The 23,639-nt window shown below is 38.9% G+C and overlaps 1 protein-coding gene across 11 annotated transcripts in view; it reads left to right on the top strand.

The window, feature by feature from the left end:
- Positions 1–23,639, top strand: part of Ankrd12 (ankyrin repeat domain 12) — a 107,348-nt gene that overhangs the window by 30,481 nt on the left and 53,228 nt on the right. For 3 of the 11 annotated variants that reach the window (XM_076549800.1, XM_076549798.1, XM_076549799.1), the window contains exons 4-9: positions 3,029–3,097; positions 7,831–7,977; positions 12,912–13,112; positions 13,449–13,562; positions 16,317–16,459; positions 19,735–19,882. In XM_076549800.1, the coding sequence (XP_076405915.1) occupies positions 3,029–3,097; positions 7,831–7,977; positions 12,912–13,112; positions 13,449–13,562; positions 16,317–16,459; positions 19,735–19,882 (822 nt within the window). Of the gene's footprint in view, positions 1–3,028; positions 3,098–7,830; positions 7,978–12,911; positions 13,113–13,448; positions 13,563–16,251; positions 16,460–19,734; positions 19,883–20,844; positions 20,967–21,055; positions 23,635–23,639 lie in introns of those variants that run through there. The other 8 variants (XM_076549795.1, XM_076549803.1, XM_076549802.1 and 5 more) reach the window with 7 other exon arrangements.

Raw genomic sequence — 23,639 nt, 5'->3', positions numbered from 1 at the left:
AGGTCATTGTTAGGTGTCTTCTTCAGTTGTTTTCCACCTGACTTTTTTTAAGCTTGAGGGCAATTTGACTAAAGTTTAAAAGAATGTCTCCTCCACCTGGCCACTCTGGCAGGGCAGGCAAGCTGTAACCTCAGCAGACATTGGGAGGGGGAGAGTGGAGGAGAGACATGGAGGTCAAACACCAGGGTGAGCCAACAGCCACACACACGTGAGGGAGGGCTTTCTAGAAATAGCAAGAAGTCCAGGGTATCAGAAAAGGCACATTTATTCTGACCAGCGCCTGAAAGAAGAGACAGGGAAGGGAAAAAGCTGCATCTTTCTGAGTTAACTCAACTGAACATCAAGGCCTATCTCTTTGGTGTATTGAGGTGAGCCTGCTTTCCTTGTGGTGCTCCTGACCTCCTGAGTCAGGCCATTGGTCATGTGCAGCTGGGATGGTGTGTCTCCATCAAGGCCAGAGGTTCTATCCTCTTGACAAAAGGAGTGTTTCTTTAGTGGGTCTTTACTGCTAGCATGTCCTCCCCTCTGAAGAGATAACCTTAAAGTCATTTAAGAATCAGTAGAGAGCAGAGCCCCAGCCAGAGTGCTTCTTGCCTCTAGTGAGAAGGAGGTAGCAAGTGCATTCTTTGCCTTTTAGCCAAGAAATTGCTTTTGTCTTCACCTTGCTTTTTTGTTGTTGTTGTTGTTGTTGTTTTGAGACAGGGTTTCTCTGTGTAGCTTTGGAGTCTGTCCTGGATCTCACTCTGTAAACCAAGCTGGTCTTGAACTCACGGAAATCTGCCTGCCTCTGCCTCCCAAGTGCTGGGATTAAAAGCATGGGCCACCACTACCCGGCTTCACCTTGCTTTTTGAGACAGAGTCTCTGGATGAACCTGGAACTTGCAGGTTTGGCCGGAGTGGTGGTCGGTCTGAGACAACCTCCTTTCCTGCCTCCCTGGTGCTACGATTGCAGGCTGTCTGTCTTTTCCTTGCCTGGCTGTGTATGTGGACGTGGCCCTGAGCCCAGGCGCTCATGCTGTGTAGCAGGGACTCTCCTGAGATCTTCCCTGTGGACTGCTGAGAAGTCTTTCTGTGCAGTGGCACTCCAAGCATAGCAGAGAGCAACCGCTGTTATTTCGGAGACCCTTAGACTTACTGTAGTAACTAGTTTATCTCCTGCGTAGAGCATTGGAAAGTTAGTTCCAAACTCCCCATACTCTTTCTGTAATCTTGTAGAGGCAAATATTAACAAAATGTGTATTGCTCACTGTCCTTACCTGATCAGCCCTCTTTAAGTCCTGACAAGATGATTTGGCTTCTGTGTGTCTGATCCCTATTGAGGCTAGAAGAGGGCATCAGATCCTGCAGAACTGAAGACAGTTGTGAGCCACCCTGTAAGTGATGGGAATTGAAACTAAGTCCTTGCTGAGTGATGGTGGTGCACGCCTTTAATCCTAGCACTTGGGAGGAAGAGGCAGACAGATCTCTGTGAGTTCAAGGCCAGCCTGGTCTACAGAGCAGGATCCAGGACAGGTACCAAAACTGCACAAAGAAACCCTGTCTCGAAAAACCAAAAAAAGAAAAAGAAAAAACAAGAAACTAGGTCCTCCGGGAGAGCAGCCTGTATTCCTAACTGCTGAGCCCTCTCGCCAATCCTGGCTAAGGATTTTCTCATTTAATGTAATGAGAACACCAGACATAGTCAGTCCAAAGTTAATACAACTCAGTCATGTGAGATGGAACCAAATTCTCTTTAGTCTTTCTTTTCTGCCTCTTTTAGCTCATACATGAACTTTGTCCTTAAGCATTTCCCCCCTTAGAGGTGGATGGTCTCAGCTTCTTGTCAGAAGGGGACTAGTGTGTTTCTCTTCCCATGAGGCTTGGCCCTTTTATTAATGAAATGGCCTCCTTAGAAACTTCAACTTCTGACTAGGCATGATGGTACCTGCCTTTAATATCACAGCACATGGGAAGCATAGATAAGTAGATCTCTGTGAGTTCCAGGTTAGTCTGCTACATAGAGAAACCCTGTCTCAAAGAAAGAAAAACTTGTATCATTGATTAGTGTACTGATAATTTTTATACATGTTCAATTTAATGTATTTAATTTTGAAATATGCATGTTCACCGAAAGTCTTGTCATTGAATCAGCTTGTCAACTTGCTTTCCATTTGGTTAAAGGTTATTTTTATTAATGATCCTCTTTTCTTGAATGAACCTTCTCATTATCAAACTTAAAAGTTGAAAATTTTCATATATTGTATTTTGTGGTTAATTGTTCTCTAATTTGTTTTTTCCCAACACTTGATTAGTTATACTTAACTAAAGTTGTTAATACTGTGTGTAATAATGATTCTGAAAAGGTACATACGTGTCAGTAAACCGAGGCTGTGACTCTAAGAACAGTTAGTTGTGAGTTAAATGGCTTATTATTTCAAAGTAAAAACAGCTCTGGTTGTATCCTCAGAGTTCTTAATAGCTGTCATAACGTGTTAGGCAGAAATTTGTACTCTTGACCTAGGGTGTAAGGTGGTGCTTTGGGATGATCTCTGTCTTTAGTAGTAAATGCGGCAGTAATTCCTATCCCTGGGAATGAGTACAGTCTGGAGACAGTCTGGTCTAAGATGATACTGAGGTCCCAGATGGTCTTCTGTCTTAGGAGTAATTTTGGCCTTCATAGAAGATAAGTTTGATTCAACTTACTCAAAGACAAATTCTAAACAGAAAGTCAGTGATAAGAACACTGTCTCTTATATTGGCAGAATTAAAGAAATAGCATCAAAAGCTATGCTTAAACAAACAATACCATGGTGTTATTGGTTATATTTCTAAACTTGAAGGTACTCTACTTAGGAAGCTGAAATGTTACATGTTGGACAAACCTATGTTTTAAATGTCTTCTGTTCTTCCAAAGTAGTATTTTTGAGGTAAAGCCAGTGATACATCATTGCCTAATTAACTGGTGGTCTTTTAAGAATGTTACTATGTTGAATTCTGCATTTCCCTTCGTATGCTTTTTTCTTTTCTCCTGTCTCTTTTCGTTCTGTAGATTCAGACCCAGGACATACAAGTGAAAATTGGGGGGAGAGACTTATATCTTCTTACAGGACATACTCAGGTAATTAGATTATCAGGTGTTCCTGTTAGCCAGTGGGTTCTGTCATGTTTGAGTAGTGTGTTATAAGTAACTTATTTTCAAACAAGTTTATAGATACCTTTGCTAAATTAAATGAACTATATGAATCCACCACATTTTTCAGTTCAGACTCCTCCCTAAGAGAGGGCATCCAGGCTCTTGGTCTGCTTTGTTGTAAATCCTTCCCAAGTGTACTTTGATAAAAACAGCGTTATCATGTTGTTTAGTCATGCAATTTCTCCTTTAAAATAAGTACTTAAAAGTATTATTCACTGAATTCTGTAGTGTTTATTGATTTTTTTTCTTCCCAGGTAGAATTTAACCATAAGTGTATTAAAATATGGGATCGCCTAGACAAATGCCCCGATCATTAACTTGTGTTAGAAATTCTCTAGTTAGTTATAGCTCCAATTGTTTGGGATTCATAATTACTCTAAATAAAGAGTATAGAGAAACTCCCTCATTTTAAAATAAAGAATGTGGGGGCTGGAGAGATGGCTCAGCGGTTAAGAGCACTGGCTGCTCTTCCAGGGGTCCCAGCAACCACATGGTGGCTCACAACCATCCGTAATGAGATCTGGTGCCCTCTTCTGGCCTGCGGGTATACATATAGGCAGAACACTGTGTACATAATAAATAAATAAATCTTTAAAATAAAGAATAAAACTAGTGGTTTGTTTTTGAGATAAGGTCTTACTGTATAGCTCTGACTAGCCTAGAACTCTTTGTAGACCAGGCTGGCCTCAAACTCACAGAGATCTGCCTGCTTCTGCCTCCTGAGTGCTGGTGTTATAAGACGTGCTCTATCATGCCTGGCAAGACTAGTTATTTTGTTTGATCTTTTATTTCTTCTTAAAATTAGACTGACACTCTTATCTCTGAAGTTACTAAAATGAAAATCTTCTGTAGTCTCTGGGTATTTCTTTTTAGTTTTTAGCATATGATACTTAGCAATCAAAATTGAACATAAACCTTCTGTTTCTAATATACATTTTATTTATCTTATAAATTTGGGGGCTGTGTGGAGGTGGTGAAGAACTAATTTCATCCTGAAATCATTGAGGTGTTAAGTTCCTGATGACAGTGTTACTGTGGCATTAGTGTGCCTTTCTGAAGGGACTGCGGAGCACTAAGACCGACCCAAACATGACCAAGTAGACTGTGGTAGACTGAAGTAGACTTCTGCCTGCCACTGCTACGGAAGACACAGACATTCAACCTCTCCTGGAGTTTTAGAACCTGGGCTTAATGGCAGTGCCACCTCCCTTCCCTCCCGCCAGGATGCAGTATTCACACTGAAAATGCAGTTGAGTTAATTATGTTCACTTGTCTCCATTGTCTTACTTGGAAACTACTTCATTGGGAAATATTTTATCCTTTAAATTTTGAGACACTAATAGGTTTATGAACCAAGTTTCCTAAGAAAAATTTTGCCCCTTCCCTGTGATAACACTCTACACTTACTTAAAAAGTGACAATGTTGAGTGTTCTGTTTATTCTGACAGGAAAAGGGAAAAAAGCACTAATTTTCTAGAATGTGAGAGGGGGAAATCTCTGTTTCTAAAGCTCTGAATGTTAAAGAAGAAAGGAGAGAAAGATGGATTTGACGGAAAGACCATTTCAGTTTTTATTTTGATTAGTATTAGGTAAATTTCTTAGATTTTTCCTTAAATTTTTCCTTAAGAATCTACAGGTAGACTTCGTGCAGTTTCAGTTCTGTGTTAGACAGCACTAAGTGGTCATGCTTGGTTGTTCCTGTGTTAAAGTTTTGGCAAGTTAGAACAAATGAGTATGTGTTTCAGTGACTGAGAAGTGGAGCACATGGCTGGAGATGGAGCTCCGTACGTGAGCTCTAACACAGCACGTGTGAAATTCTGGATTCGGTCTCCAGCTACCCCTACCCCCACAAACCAACAAAAAACCGTGAGAGCTGTCAGTTACCGTCGTGTTCTAGTCTGTGACCAATCAATGAGGTATTCACAGGGTAGATCCCACATAGTTCTATTGATGATTTCAAATTTTACAAAATAGATAGACAATGCTGCACACTTTAAGACCCAAAGCCTCAGTAGACAGAAGTCAAAAAGATTACAAGCTGGAGATTGCCAGGCTATACAGTGAGTCCTTTGCTAATTGGAGCCATATGGTATGGCCCTGTCTCCAAAACAAATAACAACCAAAGCCACACTAAAAAATTAAAATAAAGAATAAATTTTAAATATAAACTTCGAAATGTAGTAGACTAATACTTAGCAATTTTAAAAAATATGTAATTGTCTCAAATTTAGCTATTTATACCAGCCACTATTCAGTTCATTTTCTTTTCCTAGTTCACATAAAATGTAAATTCAGGAAGATGATTATGGTAACTCAGAGAAAAAAACAGACTTAATATTGAATGCAAGTGTAAAATTTTTGTTTAAATATTTGGAATACATCCGACTTGTCTGAAGTAATTGTATATTTGATTATTTGACAGTATTTCTTTTCTATAACCCTGGTATATACACTTGAGAGTTATCTTTCTTTTTATGTGTGTGGTGGAGGAGAGGCAAGGTCTCACTATGTAGCTCTAGCTGATCTAGAACTATGTAGACCTGGCTGGCCTCAGAGCCAGCCAGGTCTGCATGTCTCTGCCAATCTAGTGCTGGGATTAAAAACATGCACCACCATGTCCAGCATGGAGTGTCTTATTTTTTAAATTATATCAAGATACACAGTTTTGTAAGTATTAAGCAATGCATCCTGATGTGATGGTCTATATCTGTGATCCCAGCACTCCAGAGGCTAAGGTTGGCGATCATAGGTTTGAGGTCAGCCCAAGCTACAAAGCAAGAACCTATCTCAGAAACCACAGAAGGTGAATCCTGTTGGGTTCTACTCTTGTAGCCAGGTTGTACTTGTTTCTTAGAAGCATTTTTCAACTTTCTATTAAATGTTTGCACATTAAATATGTTGATTCTAGGAGAAAAATGCATTCACTGTATTTAAAAATTATTATCAGATAAAAAGGCATTAAAAACAACAGTAGCTGTGCCTCCCTAAACATTAGAAAACAAAGATCTATAGAAAACTGTTAAGACAGAGTCTGTATTTCAGGGGAAAGAAAGTGTTCCTGAAAACCATCTCTAAGGCTTTATAATAACTTTGGTGATAGGTTAGATGTTGTGCTAGATTGGATTTGTATGGGGTCATTACTGAAGATAGTGCAGGGATGATGAAAACGGAAGCTAGAAAACAGTAAAAAGGTTGATTATTTTTTAATAAGTCTTGAAACATTTGGTTTTTTTTTTTTTTTAAATCAATCATTCAACATATGGACATCTTAGCAGCTCACAGATTGATTTTAATCATTTGTGAGCTACAAAGTTTAAAGTGTTAAGACCTCATTTTTCTAGATCAGTACAATACCAGTTTTTCTAATTAACTGGAGATGACACACTGGAACAATCATTAACTTTGTGTCTATCGGTAATATTAGATTTGAATTGACTTCTTGAAACTTGCTAGTTTTACTACTATTTGATTTTTGCTAATTTCAAATTTTATTAATTATTTTTGCAGCTCCTTTTTTCAGGTATCTCTAAACTTGAATTTTAAACTCCAGAAATAGATATCTAATAGGTAATAACCAGACCTTTATTTATTCAACTGTACCTGATATCTGAATTAATTCAGGTGAATTCCTAAAAGAAAAAGACATCTGTGTCTCGCACCTGTACCACCCAGTGCAGCCTGAACCCATTCCATGTAACTGGGCATACTTGCTGCACTGCTGGAGGGTTTTCTGAACAGCTAAAACTGACCTGTGGGGTGGGTTGGATCTTTTTGAGAAGGACTTTGGAAATTTCTGGATCTTTGCAGGATGTGTGTTAACTCCTAGCCACACACGATCTTTAGTCTGTTCATATTTAGCTTTGATTGGTATCATTCCATATTCAGCTTTCCAGTCGCTGCAGTGGAATGATTTGATGGCTTTTCTACAGTAATTGTTGTGTGTGTTGAGACTTGTCTTAAATGCTTAGCCTCTTGCAAGATTGTACAAGCCATTGCTAGAATTAGGGTGATAATTGTAAGTCTCATTGGTATGTAGGCTTAGCAGCAGTACTATATATTGTGTGAAAGAGAACTTTCAAAGATGTAATACACTTGGCTTTTTGTCCACAGATTCAACTGATCACAGATAAAATAGAAAAAAAAATACAGAATTTTTTTTCTTGTCATTATTCCCCAAACAATGCAGTATAACAACTATTTCATAGCATTAATAGACTATTCCGTATTTTGTGTTATAAGTAATTTAGACATAATTCAAAGTATATGGGAGGAGTCACACAGGTTATGTATAAATCCTGAACTATTTTACCTGAGAGACTTGAGTAATTGTAGGTTTTATTACCCATAGTCCTAGAAACAAACTTAGAGATATCAAGGGACAACTCTATTAAGAACTATTTGAATTGTTAGATGCTACACTTTAATAGAACAAATAGTCAAAATTAAAATATTCCTAGTAGTAAGTTTTTCTAACAATAGAATCAAGAATATATTTTTTAGAGCTTTCAGAAAAATATTGCTTGCGTAAGTCTAGCAGTTTTGTCTTTCTACAACTAATATACACGCATTGTCCATGTGCATGCCTAGCATCTACCAAAGAAGTTGTCTTGAGGACTTGTATTTGTTTCTGATTCTTACATATTTATTAATCATTACAGAGAAAGAAGGTCCAGAAAAGAAGAAAACAAAAAAAGAAGCTGGAAGTAAGAAGTCCACCCCAGTTAGCATTCTTTTTGGGTACCCACTCTCTGAACGGAAGCAGATGGCACTTCTCATGCAGATGACAGCAAGGGACAACAGTCCAGGTGATTGACATCTACATCATTGAGTTAATGTGCCCAGAGTCAGGGTAACCTTGTCTTTCACAATTCTTTTACTAATTTGAGTTTTTATCCTTTATTGAATTTAATCAGCACTATTCATAACATTAGTTTTTAATTTTTTTCACTATTTGCATGATGTTTTATTTTTGTATCCTTCAGCGGATTACAAGGTCTATAAGAGCAAGAGTCCTTTTTGCTTACTGAGCATTAATTAAATAGTTGTTAAATAAAACAAATGATTTGAAATTGACCACCTTGAAAAATGTATATGTGGAATCCTATTTTATTATTTTTTAAAATAATACTAATGTTAAATTTTTAAATTTTTTAGAAAATTATTTGTTTTTTTAAAGATTTATTTATTTTATGTGCATTGGTGTTTTGCCTGCATGTATGTCTCTGTGAAGATGTCAGATTGGAGTTACAGACAGTTGTGACCTACCATATGGGTTCTGAACATTGAACCCAGGTTCTAGAAGAGAAGCCATTGCTCTTAACCTCTGAGGCATCTCTCCAGCCCAGAAAATGATTTGTTTTTTTATATGTGTGTGCATGCCTTAGTATGTGTGTGTGCGACCATTTGTTTGCACCACATGCATACAGGAGCCTGTGGGGATTAGAAGAGGCTGTCAAGCCAGGTAGTGATGATACATACCTTTAATACCAGCACTCGGGAGGCAGAGGCCACCTTGGTCTACAGAGTGAGTTCCGGGACAGCCAGAGCTACACAGAAGAAACCCTGACTCAAAAAAGCAAGGGGGAAAAAAAAGAGGGTGTCAGATCCCCTGGAACTTGAGTTACAGACTGTTGCAAGCTACAAGTGTGTGCTGGGACCTGAACCACCCAGGTCCTATGCAGGAGTAGCCAGTGCTCTTAGCCACTGAACTATCTCCTCCAGCACTAGTTTATAAAAATAAAATTTGCTATTTTGATTACTCCTGTTGTTTCTTTCTTTCTTTCTTTCTTTTTTTTTTTAAAGATTTATTTATTTATTATGTATACAGCATGCTTTTGCCTGCAGGCCAGAAGAGGGCGCCAGATCTCATTACAGATGGTTGTGAGCCACCATGTGGTTGCTGGGAATTGAACTCAGGACCTCTGGAAGAGCAGTCAGTGCTCTTAACCGCTGAGCCATCTCTCCAGCCCTGTTTCTTTCTTTTTAAACCTTTATCCCTCCTGTTTGAGGCCTTGTGCTCTCTGATACAGGTGTTTGGATGTTTCTTTACCCAGTGTGTGTATGTGCGCATATGCATGTGTATGTGTGGTCAGAGGACAGCTTGTGGGGATTGGTTTTCTCCTGCCATGTAGAAACTAGGGACTGAACTCAGATTGCTAGGCGTGGTAGCAAGCACTTTTATTCCCCGAGACAACTCATTGTCCCAACAGTCAGTGTTTCTGTCATTAACTTGGTAAAGACTGGGCAAGTGAAAGATGTGCTAAGCCACATCCTCAACCTTGTTTTTACCTCTTAGTTTGAGACAGGATCTCACTAAATTGTCCATGCTGACCTTGAACTTCATAGCCTAGCCAGACCTTGACTGGCAGTTTTCCTGCCTCATCAGTCTGCTGAGTGACTCACATCACAGGCCTGTACTACTAGACCAAGTCAGAAGTATATCTTTTGTTGTTGCTAGGTGTGTGTTTGTTTTTCCAGTATAAATATGATTATACTGCATTAATCTACAACTGGTTATTTTCATTTAAATTGCTAGTCAACTTTATTAATATGTGTGGAAGTAGAGAGGAAAGCTTTTGAAATTACAGGTTGTTAACTATCATGGACATGTGCTTAGAGCTTTATCCATTGATAGAGCCTTTAGTTTATAAGAAAGTCAGCAGGTTCATCTTCTTCAATTATTTGACTGTCATGATTATAAAATTTATTTAGCACATTTTTTGAGTTCCAGTGTGTACCAGGAAGTCTTGTAAGCAGTTGAGATATGGTGTTGAATAAATTAAGCTTCTTACTCTTGAGTCCATGTTTTAGAAATAACTAAATGGAAAAATTGTTGGTGAGACACTGTACTTGAAATCCCAAAAGTAAACCTCTAAATTTTTCTGTATGGGAAAGGATGCTGATGCTTTAGAGCTCTGGCTGTGATGTCTTGCAAGACAGATGATGAAAACTTACGTTCTCTGGATTTTTTTCCCCTCTTAGAGCAGGATTGTATGTTTTCAAAAGTAATTGATTAAGAACCCATTTTTTTACCTAGTAGTTCTAAAATTGGTGGAGTAAGGGTAGAGGGCTTTGTTTTTTGATGTGCAGACTAAATCAAGAATAAAAAGATGTCAATTGGCCTGGAGAGCAGGCTCAGTGGTTGAGAGTACATGACTCAACCACCTATAACTCCAGCTCTGGGGGCACTTGCAATCATGCACAAGCCCACACACTCTCACACACACACTCTCTCTCTCTCTCTCTCTCTCTCTCTCTCTCTCACACACACACACACACACACACACACACACACACACATACAATTTAAAATAATAAAAATAAGTGTTAAAAATATGTGAATCATAGCAAAGCATGATTTTGACAAATCTTTTTCTAACTGCTTTTGTTTCTTATAGATCTTTGACTTAATTTTCATAGTAAAATAACCTGAGTTGAATTTGTGCATTATATCAGAAGAGAACTCTAGTGCTTTTAGTCAATGTTGTGAATGCCAGCCTCCAGTGTCTCTTCATCTGGATTCTCATATACTACAATATGCCCAGAAAAATACATTTTAATTCATCAAATTATTCATTAAGGAAACATATATTTGATATTCCATTATCATTTTAAACCTATTTTATGAATTGACAGAAAGGAAAAATATTTCTTATGTTAGCTTCTTACCAGTATATCTAACTCATTTTTTTCTTTTTGTTTTGTTTTATTTTTCAAGACAAAGGTGTAGCCCTGGCTGTCCTGGAACTCACTCTATAGACCAGGCTGGCCTTGCCTGCTCCTGCCTCCTGAGTACTGGGATTAAAGGCCCCACTGCCTGGCAATTTTTAGATTATTAGGTTAAGAAGGTATTTCCTGTGCTCTAAGAAATATTACCATTAAGAACTTTTAAAGAATACAAAGTCATTTAGAACTTCTTTTCCGGTTGTATCTTGCTGCTGTTGTTTGAAGATTGTACATTCATTATAACATTTCTCCTTTTCCTCCCTCCAAATCCTCCTATGTACCCTTACCTGCTGTTCTTCAAAGTCATGGGCTCTTTCTTCATATCACATGTATATATGTATTTGAATATACATACATTCATACATACACACACACGCACACACACACACACACACACACACACTCCCAAATATGCCCATTGAGTCTATATAATGTTACTTGTATATATGTTTTCAAGGCTGACTCTTTGGCACTGGACAAACAATTAGTATGCTGTTTGCCTGGGGAAAGATATCCCTCTTGCTCCCAGTTCTACTCGTTGCCTGTAGTTCTTTGTATGGGGTTGAGACCTTGTATGCTGATCTCTATCCAGTTGGGCATGTTCGTTAGTGTCCTTGTTTAGCTCACAGTTGGGTGGTTATGTTGGTGAGACTTTATGGGTATAGTGTAGCTGAAGTTTTCCTGGTCCTGCCTGGCCCATGATCAGGACAAATCTCTCTCACTCGCCAGTCCCATAGCTGCTCAGACCCAAGCAAACACACAGAGACTTATATTACTTATAAACTGTATGGCCATGGCAGGCTTCTGGCTAGCTATTTTTATATTTTAAATTAACCCATTTCTATTATTCTATACCTTGCCATGTGGCTTGTGACTTACCGATATCTTACATGTTGGCAGCTCTTGACTCCTGACTCAGCCTTCTTCCACCCAGCATTCTCCTCTCTCCTTGTCCCACCTACACTATCCTTCCTGCATGGCTACTGGCCAATCAGCATTTTATTTATCAATCAATCAATCAATCAATCATAGCAACATATATTCACAGCATACAGGACATCCCACAGCACTTCCCCTTTTCTGTTTTTGTTTGTTTGTTTTTGTTTTGTTTTGTTTTTTTCAAAAAGGAAGGTTTAACTTTAACATAGTATTGACACTGATTGGCCAGTAGCCAGGCAGGAAGGATAGTGTCGGTGAGACAAGGAGAGAGGAGAATACTGTGAGAAGGCTGAATCAAGGAGACACTGCCAGCCACCACAAGGAGAAGCATGATGTAAGATACCAGTAAGCCACGAGCCATGTGGCAAGGTATAGATTTATAGAAATGGGTTAATTTAAGATATAAGAACAGATAGGAAGAAGCCTTTCCCGGCCATACAGTTTATAAGTAATACAAGTCTCTGTGTGTTTGCTTGGGGAACATGAGTGGGAGAGATTTGTCCCGACTGCTAGCAGGCCAGGACACAGGAAAACTTAAGCTACAGTATAGCTTTTGATGTTACCAGGAAACACAATCTCCCAGCAAAGTCCCTGACTCTCTGACTCTTGGAATCATTCTGCCCCTCTTCCTCAGTGTTCCCTGGGCCTTAGGTATAGGAATGTTTTGTAGACATATCCATTGGGACTGGGCTCCACAGATCTATGTTTTGGTGGTTGTGGTTTCCTGTAATGGTCTCCATCTGTTGCAAAGAGAAGCTTCCTTGGTAAGAGTTAGAAACTACACTTATCTGTATAAGGACAAATGTTTATAGATTGTTATTAAGGGTTATGCTGGTTTACTAAATTAGTAGTTGTAGATTCTTCTCCAGTAACCATCATTTCACTAGTACTAATTAATTAGTACTAGGCATGGCTTCCTTCTTGTTGAGTGGGTCTTTCGGTCCAATTAGAGAGCAGTTGGTTACTACCAAGGTACGTGGGCCACTACTGCATCCATAGGGTTACCGTGCCATGCTGGTAGTTGATGCGGTTCACAGGTATTGGGAACTTTTCTGAACTGTCTTCTTTCTTACAGATTCCACACCAAGTCATCCGTCACAAGCAACACCAGCCCAGAAGAAGACGCCCAGCTCTTCCTCTCGACAAAAAGATAAAATTAATAAAAGAAATGAACGCGGTGAAACTCCTTTACACATGGCTGCTATTCGAGGAGATGTGAAGCAAGTCAAAGAGTTAATAAGTTTAGGGGCAAATGTGAACGTAAAAGACTTTGCAGGTGAGACCTTATTGACACTGGTGCCAGGGACTGAAATGGAAGCATCCTGGCTATAATTTTAAAAGTATATTTTATTCAGAATTGAAGTATATATAAAACCTTGATCTCTGTTACATTTCCATGTTAACAGTTAATCAGATTTTTATGTATACAACTTGCATATACTACTGTGTAATTATATATATATTAGTTTCTATTTTAGGTAAATTTGAGCATATAATATTTTAATATGGTTAATTTATAAATAGTTGTTTCAAGAATGTTTATTAACTTGAATACAAGGATTATAAGAGAGTAGAATTATCTTTTCTTTTTTAAAAGTATACTTAATATTAGTGTGTTTAGGAAAGTGGGGCGTGTGCTACAGCATACATGTGGATTCAGAGGACAACTCGGGTCAGTTCTCTCCTTCCACCTTATGTAGGTTTCTCTGGTCTCCAGGCTTGCCCTGTAAGTACCTTTTTTATCTGCTCAGCCTTCTCGCTAGCCTTTGTTAGTTTTCATTACCCAGGTAGCATAATTCTTACCACTCTTAAGAATACAAGCAGTCAAAGCTTGTAAAAATAAAGAAATTCTCCTTAACTGCACGCCTCACTTCTTTGCCTTTGGCCACAGTCAAATGGAATTTCACATGTTATGCTCTTCTTGCCTTTCCCCACACCCCATACTTTTTCTCTTCTACAAAATTATTAACAACTTGGAAAACTATCTAACAGCTTATTTTCATGATTATGCATAAAATTTAACATTTACATAATTATACATAGACTTTAAAAAACATGAAATAATTCTTTGTGTATCTATAATTCTGTAATTTACCTATAATATTTGGAAGATGTGTTTGTGTATTTCATTTATTTTTTTCCGAGACAGAATTTCTCTGTGTAGTTTTGGTGCCTGTCCTGGATCTTACTCTGTAGACCAGGCTGGCCTCGAACTCACAGAGATCCACCTGGTTCTGCCTCCTGAATGCTGGGATTAAAGGCATGCGCCGCCACTGCCTGCTGGTATTTCAATTTTAATAGCTTCATATTTTATAGTATAGCCTTTCTTGGTTTTGTTTTGTTTTGTTTTTTGAGACAGGGTTTCTCTGTGTAGCCATGGCTGTTCTTGAATGTGCTATGTAGACAGGCTGGCCTCTAACTCACAGAGATACACTTGCCTCTGCCACCTGGGTTAAAGGCATGTGCCACCATGCCTGGCTTTTCTTAAGTAGTACTGTAGTGAACACTCTTTTAGAAATGTATTTGTACATAGTTATGAAGTATCTTAGTAGAATTGAAATTACTTATAATAAAGGAGATGCATATTGTAAGTTATTTTAAATAATGGCAGCTTATCTACCAAAAGTCATGTATCCATCAGTTTATATCTTATATGAAAGCCAAGCAAAATGACATACACCTCTTATTCCCAGCAGTTCAGGAGGCCAAGCATTGCAGTCTTAGCTACATATCGAGTTCAAAGTCAGGCCCTCTCTCAGCAACAAAAAAAGTGTATGAAGCGGTCCTTTTCTTCATGTCTTCATTAGGACTGGATATTATCACACCTATAATTTCAGCACTTTGGAGGTAGAGGCAGAGGGATCTCTGTAGAAGAGGAGATAGGAGGGGAGGGAGGGAAAATGGAGAGAAAGAGACACTGATGCATTCTGGGGTGATGATACATTTTATTATCTACCCAAAACATACATCACTGTTCATCTAAGATTCTACATTTACAGATTTATTTTAAAACATAATCTGAGATGTATAAAAATTGAGTAAGGGATAATATTGAAGCATTTTTTTTTTCTAAATTCAAATCTAACAGTAAGCCAGTTCCCCAGGATGGGAACTTGTAAAAATAAATAACTGTTTATTCAGTCAGTTGAGTACTGTGTCCTACCCAGGTATGGTAGTATGTACCTGTAACTCCAGTGCTCAGGGGGATCCTGAGGTGACTGAAGCCATGCTGGGCTGTTAGGAGAGATGGAATCTGGAAAGAATCAAAGCAATAGTATGTTCTAGAAGAACATAACAATAAAAGGAAACACCACATAGCCAGGGTGGTGGTGGTGCACACCTTTAATTCCATCACCGGGGAAGCAGAGGCAGGTGGATCTTAGTGAGTTGGAGGCCAGCCTGGTCTACAGAGTGAATTCCAGGACAGCCAGGGCTACATAGAGAGACCCTGTCTGGGGGGGTGGGGGTGGGAAGAAACACTACTTCAGAGAAAGAATTAAACATCTGTAGCAAGCCTTCTTGTTGGGCTATCTTTGGACCACCAGCCTGCAAATAATGACCCAGAGACTTATTATTAATTATGAAAGCTTGGCTTTAGTTTAGGCATTTTCCCCACTAGCTTTTATAACTTAATTAACCCATGTTTTTTTAATCTACATTCTGCCAAAATGGCTTGGTTAACTCTTTGTACGACACATCTGACTTGCTCCACGTCTGCTGGTGCAATACTAGATTCCTCCTCCCAGTTTCTCTCTCTCTCTCTCCTGGAAGTCCTGCCTTGCCTTTCTCTCCTCCTAGTTATTGGCCATTTAGCTCTTTATTAAACCAATCAGAAGGCACCGTAGGCAAAGACACATCTTTACAGTGTAAAGAAATATTCCACAACAAACATACATCCTTGTTTCTGAATATGGAGAAAGCTAGTAAGAATTACATGAAATTCTAAAAACAATTATATTTGGTGATAGGATTATTATAGGATTACAGTGCTGTTTGTGTTTTTTAATGTTTTCTATTATTTGTGAACACATTTAATCATGAAAATAAAGTGACATCTTTTTTAAAAGCAGTACTACATCTAGAAAAGAGTGAACACATTTAATTACGAAAACAAAATGACATGTTTTTTTAAAGTAGTATAAAGTCTAGAAAAGATATCAACATAAGACATAAAACAAAGGATTTTAACTGACTTACCAAAATTACTCATATTTTGCCTTTTTTATTTTTTCTATAGTTTTGATTATGAATTAAACCAAATTAATACTGAATAAAGTTAATATTTTATCAAATAATTTAGTTCCGTTGAAACTAATATTCCCTCAAATTAACTTTCTGCAAAATTGATGGTGTTCTTGTTTCTTTTAAATTGTTTCTTCCTCTTTCCTTTTTCTTTTGTATCATGTTTGATTTAGAATTGATGTGCTACATATAGATATGAACATGGAAAGCATGAATCTTGTTCATATTCTCACTTTAGGTTGGACACCTTTGCATGAAGCGTGCAATGTTGGATATTACGACGTTGCTAAAATACTGATAGCAGCAGGAGCAGATGTTAACACACAAGGATTAGATGATGACACGCCCCTCCATGATTCTGCCAGCAGTGGACACAGAGATGTGAGTATGGTGAACAAGTCATGGTGTATATTCTCACTCAACAAAGGCAACCAGGAGTAATTGAGCACACCTCTTAGTTGTCTGATCTTGAATTTCATTCATTGCTCCTTTACCTCATCTTTATTTTCTTTTTTTCTATTTTCTGACTTCTTATTTGTACTTAACTTGATTTAGCATTATTTTTTCGTAAAGTAAGCCATGTTCAGGCAGGCATGGCATTGCACACCTTTAATCCTAGCACTTGAGGGGCAGAGATAGGCAGGTCTTTGAAATTGAGATCATCCTGGTCTACATAGTAGACCAGTGAGGGTTACACAATGAGACTCAAAAGAACTCCCTGAAAATAAAATATGTGATATTTAATTGAGAATAAGTTAAACAATTTGGTAAACATTTTATTACAATACTTTCATTTGTCAGATAAATAGATGGAGTATGGTTGGGACATACACTAACAGCAGAGGTTATAGTGCTGTGTTGCTTATCTCTTTAAAATGTTTTACAACTGAAAGTTGGATTTGGAGGGAAAACATAGATGAGTTCACTTTTGCTTCACCAATTTTTTTTTTTTTTTTCCGAAATGGGGTTTCTCTGTGTAGTTTTGGTGCTGTCCTGGATCTCACTCTGTAGACCAGGCTGGTCTTGAACTCACAGAGAGGCCTTGCTCTGCCTCCCAAGTGCTAGGATTAAAGACATGCACCACCACCACCGCCCGGCAATTACTGTGCTCTTAATTAAATAAGTTAGGTCTCTCTTGTGAGCATCCATTTCCTCCTCTTAAAATTATAATACCTTTAAAAAGAGAGAGGTTTCTTTTTATTTAATTTTTTTTTAAAGCTTTTTAGCCAAGTAGTGGTGGTGCACACCTTTAATGCCAGCATTCAGGAGGCAGAGGCAGGCAGATCTCTGTGAGTTTGAGGCCAGTGAGTTCTAGGACAGCCAGCGCTATACACAAAGAGAAACCCTGTCTCAAAACAAACAAACAAACAAACAAACAAACAAAAAAAGCTTTAATAAAATATGCATGGGTACTTTGTGTGTATGCATGTCTGTACACCACATGTGTGCAGTGCCTGTGAAAACCAGAAGAGGGCGTTCAAGACCTGGGAACTGAAGTGTCAGATGGTTGTTAACTGCCTTGTGAGTGCTGGAACCCACTCCAGATTCTCTGCCACAGTGCAAGTACTTTTAACTGCTGAGTCATCTCAGTCATGTCAATAGTCCTGAGAATTAGACCTTTTTAAAGGGAATATAATGAAGGACATGCAAGCAAACCTTGAAAATGTGGAAACATCAGGGAAGAATACCCTAAAAGTCCCTTCTGTATTGCTGTACTTCATATATACCAAAATAAATTTTAGAAATGAAAAGTGCTGTTTTCTTCATTATTTTCTGTAAGATATTTTCACATTTTTCTCATTAAAGACATTGTAATGTTGGCTGGTAAGTAGGTAGACACCTGCTATAAAAGTGGAATTATACCTTGTGACTTAGACCTATTTCTGTGACCCTAAGTTTCTAAATATGCTCCTACCAGCACAGTATTTCCAAAAGTGACATTTGAGCTCATATGCTTTAAGCACTCAGTAATGTTTGCAGCCCTTCTAGAAGGACACCGCTGTGCTCTGTTCAAGACTAAGAGTTTAAAATAACTGTACATACAGATTTAACTTACATGCATGTGAGCGCCATGTGTGTGCAGGAACCTGCAAAGACAAGAGGGTATCCATGTACAGGTAGTTGTAAGCTACCATCTTGGCTCTGGGAACTGAACCCAGGTCCTCTACAAGAGCAATGAGAGTGCGTAACCACTGAGCCATCTCTTACCCTAGATATCTACACCATGTCCTGTGGACTAAGCTAAGGAAATACTTTTCCATTCAGTAAAAATCACAATATCTTTAAGAAACATCAAACCTTTTAAGGAGGGTAAGTTGAAAGAGAGCAGATCTATGAACAGGTCTAAGAGGTGAGGGTTGGAGGGCAGGACACAGCTTCCCAGGGGCCTATCTGTGCCCTGCCATTCACAAGTATATTGTACCTTATTTACACATCTTTATGCTGCTTTACTCCTAGTTCTGTTTTAGGTAGCTATTGTTACTATTTATTTAATTATTTATTTTTGAGACAGGGTCTCTCTGTGTGTACCCCTGGCTGTCCTAGAACTCACTCTGTAAGATCAGGCTGGCCTCAGACTCACAGAAATCCGCCTGCCTCTTCCTCCCCGGTGCTGTGATTAAAGGTGTGTGCCACCACCACCCAGTTGTATTTATTACTTTTTTGGCTTATCATTTTTCCTTACTTTCTCATTTGTTGCCTGTTACGTTTTAAGCAATTTTAAGTGAATGTAACTATTCATTAGAGTGTTTGTATATAGGGCTATCTGTAAAAATGTTGTTTATGTTGGAAACTTTGTGGCATGTTTTTCCAACCCTCTATACCTACATTGATTGCTTCTTGATGGTTATAGGAAGCTCTCAGCAGGGTCAAGAATCTTGGTTTTCAGACAGACCATCTCTCTATATATACCCCTGGCCGTCCTGGAACTCTATGTGGACCAGTCTGTGAAACCATCTTTCCAGCTCTCCTACCCCATCTCTCCAGTTCCAACAACCCCCACCCCCATTTAAAAATTAAGGAGAACATTTCTTTATAATAGATGAAATCATTGGGTGGAGTAAGGTTTAATGAAAGTTCAATTAGTGAAGGGTAATAATAATTTTGGGGGCTGGAGAGATGGCTCAGAGGTTAAGAGCACTGGCTGCTCTTCCAGAGGTCCTGAGTTCAATTCCCAGCAACTACATGGTGGCTCACAACCATCTGTAATGAGATCTGGTGCTCTCGTCTGGCCTGCAGGGATACATGCATGCAGAACACTGTACATGTAATAAATAAATCTTTAAAATAATAATAATAATAATAATTTTGAGTAGATGCTATGCCATGGATATAGAATAGACAAAATAACATTCAAATGGATGTTGTGTTGTCAAGAAACTGGCTTGAGAGACTGGAGAGATGGTTCAGTAGTTAAGACCACATGCTGCTCTTCTGGATGCCTGGTTCAGTTCCCACACCCATATGGCAGCTCACAACAATGTGTCATTCCAGCCAATCCCGGGGATCTGATGCCCTCTTCTGAGCACTTTGGACACCAGGCAGGCGAGTGGTACACAGACAAATGCAGGCAAAACACTCACACGTGTAAAAGAAGAGAGGGAGAAAGGTCTGAAATAAACGACAGAACTAAATCTTCCTGCTCTTTAATGTTGCAGATAGTGAAACTGTTGCTTCGTCATGGTGGGAATCCATTTCAAGCTAATAAACATGGAGAGCGTCCAGTGGATGTAGCAGAGACAGAGGAATTGGAGTTGCTGCTAAAAAGAGAGGTGCCTTTGTCTGGTGATGATGAAAGTTATACAGGTTTGTGTCTTTCTTGTTGTTTTGAGACAGGGTTTTGCTGTTTAGCCTAGGCCAGCCTCAAACTTGAAATCTTCCTGCCCCATTTTTAGTGCTGGGATTACAGGTGTGTACCCTCAAGCCCAGCTACAGTTTCAGATAATATATATCCAATTGTTTGACGCGGTATTTTATAGAACATTCTGCATTGGTGTGTAATACATAAAATGGTCACCTTAGAATAATGCTAGCTCGTTACTGAATGCTTCTGTGGTCAGCTATGAGGGGTGTAGTTACTAACCTTTATGTGCTCTCTGCAGCGTATGTGAATGCAGTCACAGTACCATACCACCCTCTACCTATTGTAACTACCTAAGTTGCTAACCTAACCTTTGACCTCACTTAGTCTTACTGCAGAACCTCTCACCGGGCATGCCTATCAACACTTCTGCTGTCATTTCCCTTCTGTTTGCTATTATGTAGCTACTAACACTATAGTTCATGTCTTTTCTTGATTTAATAAGTCAGTTTGTGCTTTTGTAATTGGGTGGTTGAGCCCTAATAAGCAATTTCTTTACAAACATAACTTTTATTTATTATTACTAGTTTTTTGTTTTGTTTTGTTTGTTTGTCTGAGCAAGGTCTTACTCTGTTTCTGGCTAACCTTGAACTCAGAGCTCTGCCTGCCTCTGTCTTCTGAGTGCTAGGATTCAAGGCATCCACAACCATGCCTGGTACAAACATAATTTTTTAAAAGGGTAATCTAAAATAATTCTTTTGAGCTGGGGACGGGATCCACAGCCCTATGCATGTTAGGTGAGCACTTTGCTACTGAGCTAACCCGCAGCCCCTTAAAGGACATGTTAGAAAACATTTGACATACTTAGAGTTTAAAGAAATAACAGTTCACATATATTACAGAAAACACTTTTCCATGTTGAAAAAAGTTTTCTGGGTTCAAATTGGAAGAATTCATTGTATTTTAGGCAAAACTCAATGAAAAAAAGCAAGTATGACAAATGGCCATGCCTACATAAAGTCTCAATTCTTATAAGTAAGTAGACATGTGACTTTTAATTTAAATTATAGACAAGAGATTAAATACCAAAGTGTACTTTTACCATTTACAGAAAGTAATAGTTGAAAATAGTTTTACCTTTTACTTTTATATAATAGTTACTTATCTGTCATGTGAAGGCTGACTAAAAGAATGCATCTGAGTGTGGAATGGTTGCTGTGGCTGGAGGTAGTTGGAAATGTGCTCCATTGATCAAGATGTGCTGCCAGATTGTGGATAAAGTAAGAAAGTGGCCATGGGATAAAGACCAGCAGCTGCCACTGACTATAGCGACCTGAATGACTTGTAAATATCATCAGTAGATTCTACAAGAGGTTATGCTTACAAAGAAAAGCACAGTTTAGACCTCACACAAAAACTCAAACACTTGTGAAGCAGAGACAACAGCAGCAAGTATAGTAAACTCAAAAAGGGCACATGACGTGGCCAGAGTGGTGGCTTATGGGTAAGAGTGCTGGCTGCTCTTGCAGAGGCCCCAGGCAGAACTCCCAACCACCTTCACTCTGGTTCCAGAAGAACCAGCACCTGCTAGGCTCCTTGGCACTAGGCAACACATAAAAGTAAAGGAATCTGGTTTTTTAGGAGTATAGTATGTGATAACTAATTTAGTTTTAAAATGTATTTTTAAAGAGCACACAAAGTATTTTGAACATGCTGACCTCAGTTCCTTAGCGATCTACCCTCACTCTGTCACCACCCCTTCCAACTTCATATCCTTGACTTAGGTTTTAAAAAAATTCACCGAATCCAGTTTGTGCTGCACATGGATTGAGGTACATGTACCAATGCACTTATATACTGATGGACATGTGCTGAGGCACACATGTACTGATGGACATGTACTGAGGCACACATGTACTGATAGACATGTGCTGAGGCACATGTATTGATTGTTGCACATATATACTGATGGACATGTACTGATGCACTTATATACTGATCACATGTACTGATGGACATGTACTGATTGATGCACTTATATACTGATGGACATGTACTGATACACATATCCTAGAGCTTGGTTAACCTATAGGGCCACACCCATAATGAAAACTCATTTGTGTTTAGTTTTTCTAATAATATTACAAACATCCTTCCATATATACTATGTTACAAAATAGAAGTGGGTTTGCATTTACTCTATTAAGAATTTTAAAATAGCCAGGCGGTGGTGGTGCACACCTTTAATCCCAGCATTTGGGATGCAGAGCCAGTTGGATCTCTGTGGGTTCGAGACCAGCCTAGTCTGCAGAGTGAGATCCAGGACAGGCACCAAAACTACACAGAGAAACTCTGTCTCAAAAATAAGGGCTGAAGAGATGGCTCAGTGGTTAAGAGCATTGACTGCTCTTCCAAAGGACTCAGGTTCAATTCCCAGCACCCACATGTCAGCTCCAACTGTCTGTAATTCCAGTTCCAGGGGCTCTGACGCCCTCATACAAACATACTTGCAGGCAGAACACCAATGTACATAAAAATAAAAATAAATCGCCGGGCGGTGGTGGCGCATGCCTTTAATCCCAGCACTAGGGAGGCAGAGCCAGGCAGATCTCAGTGAGTTCGAGGCCAGCCTGGTCTCCAAAGTGAGTTCCCGGAAAGGCGCAAAGCTACACAGAGAAACCCTGTCTCCAAAAACCAAAAAAATAAAAATAAATCATTAAAAAAAGAATTTTAAAATAAGAAAAATATTTTTTGGTCTGTTTGGATAAATAAACCATAAAGGATATAGGTTAAAAAGACATCTCCCTAAAGTATTTATTAATTTAAGTTACATACATACTATCTGTATATATTCAATTACATATATACTACTGTAGAAAGATACTACTGTAGAAAGATACTGTTTTGTATAGAGGTCTTGGGAGATGGTGACTCCACAGGTCAAGTGCTTGCTGCTTGAAGACCCGAGTCTGGATCTCTAGCTCCTACAGAAAATGCCAGCAGAGTGTCGTGGACTGGGTGTAACCCAGTGTTTGGGAGCAGTCAGACTGCCTAGCTAAACAAGCCAAATTGTCAAGCACCCACTATACAAGGTGGGAAGTAATGAAGGGAGACATTTAGCATCAACCCCTGGCACGAATGTGCATTCACATCATCATACAAATGCACCCCGTACAAGCAAATGTATACGCACACATGTGCATGCCGTATGTATGAAGACACACAAAAACAATTAAAGGACAACTATTTGGCTTTTTTTTTTTCCTGTTCTCATATAAAACTGTTTTAAGCATGGCTCTGTAAGTGCGTAAAGATGCCTGCTGCCAAGCCTGTAACCTGAATTTAATTCCTGGAACCCATGTGGTGAAAGAAGACGACCAGCTCTTAAAAGTTGTCCTCTGACCTCTACATGCACTGTGGCAGTCACGTAACCAAACACATATGCATAAAAAGTTGTAAAGAGAAGGGTTGTAGAGCTGACCCAGCCATTAAAGGGCAGTGCTAGAAGTGGAGCTTAGGACCAAATGCACAGGAGCACAGGACAGTCTGACTGAGCCACACCTCCAGCCTGTGCGCACACAGATCGGACACTGTGTATATTAGGTGACTGTGGAACCACCTGTCAGTTTTCTAAGTGCTGTCTGTTTTTCAGACAGTATTAGGTAGATCATTTCTATCCATTACCACCTGTCTTCTTTGTAAGCTAGCCTCTTACAGCATGTTTTTAAAATTCTCTCTGTCTCTCCCCCCCCCCTTTTTGGA

The sequence above is a fragment of the Peromyscus maniculatus genome, chromosome 13 (assembly GCF_049852395.1).
Source record: "Peromyscus maniculatus bairdii isolate BWxNUB_F1_BW_parent chromosome 13, HU_Pman_BW_mat_3.1, whole genome shotgun sequence".
In the NCBI taxonomy this organism is placed as follows: Eukaryota; Metazoa; Chordata; class Mammalia; order Rodentia; family Cricetidae; genus Peromyscus; species Peromyscus maniculatus.
This window is presented reverse-complemented; position numbering and strand designations above follow the sequence as displayed.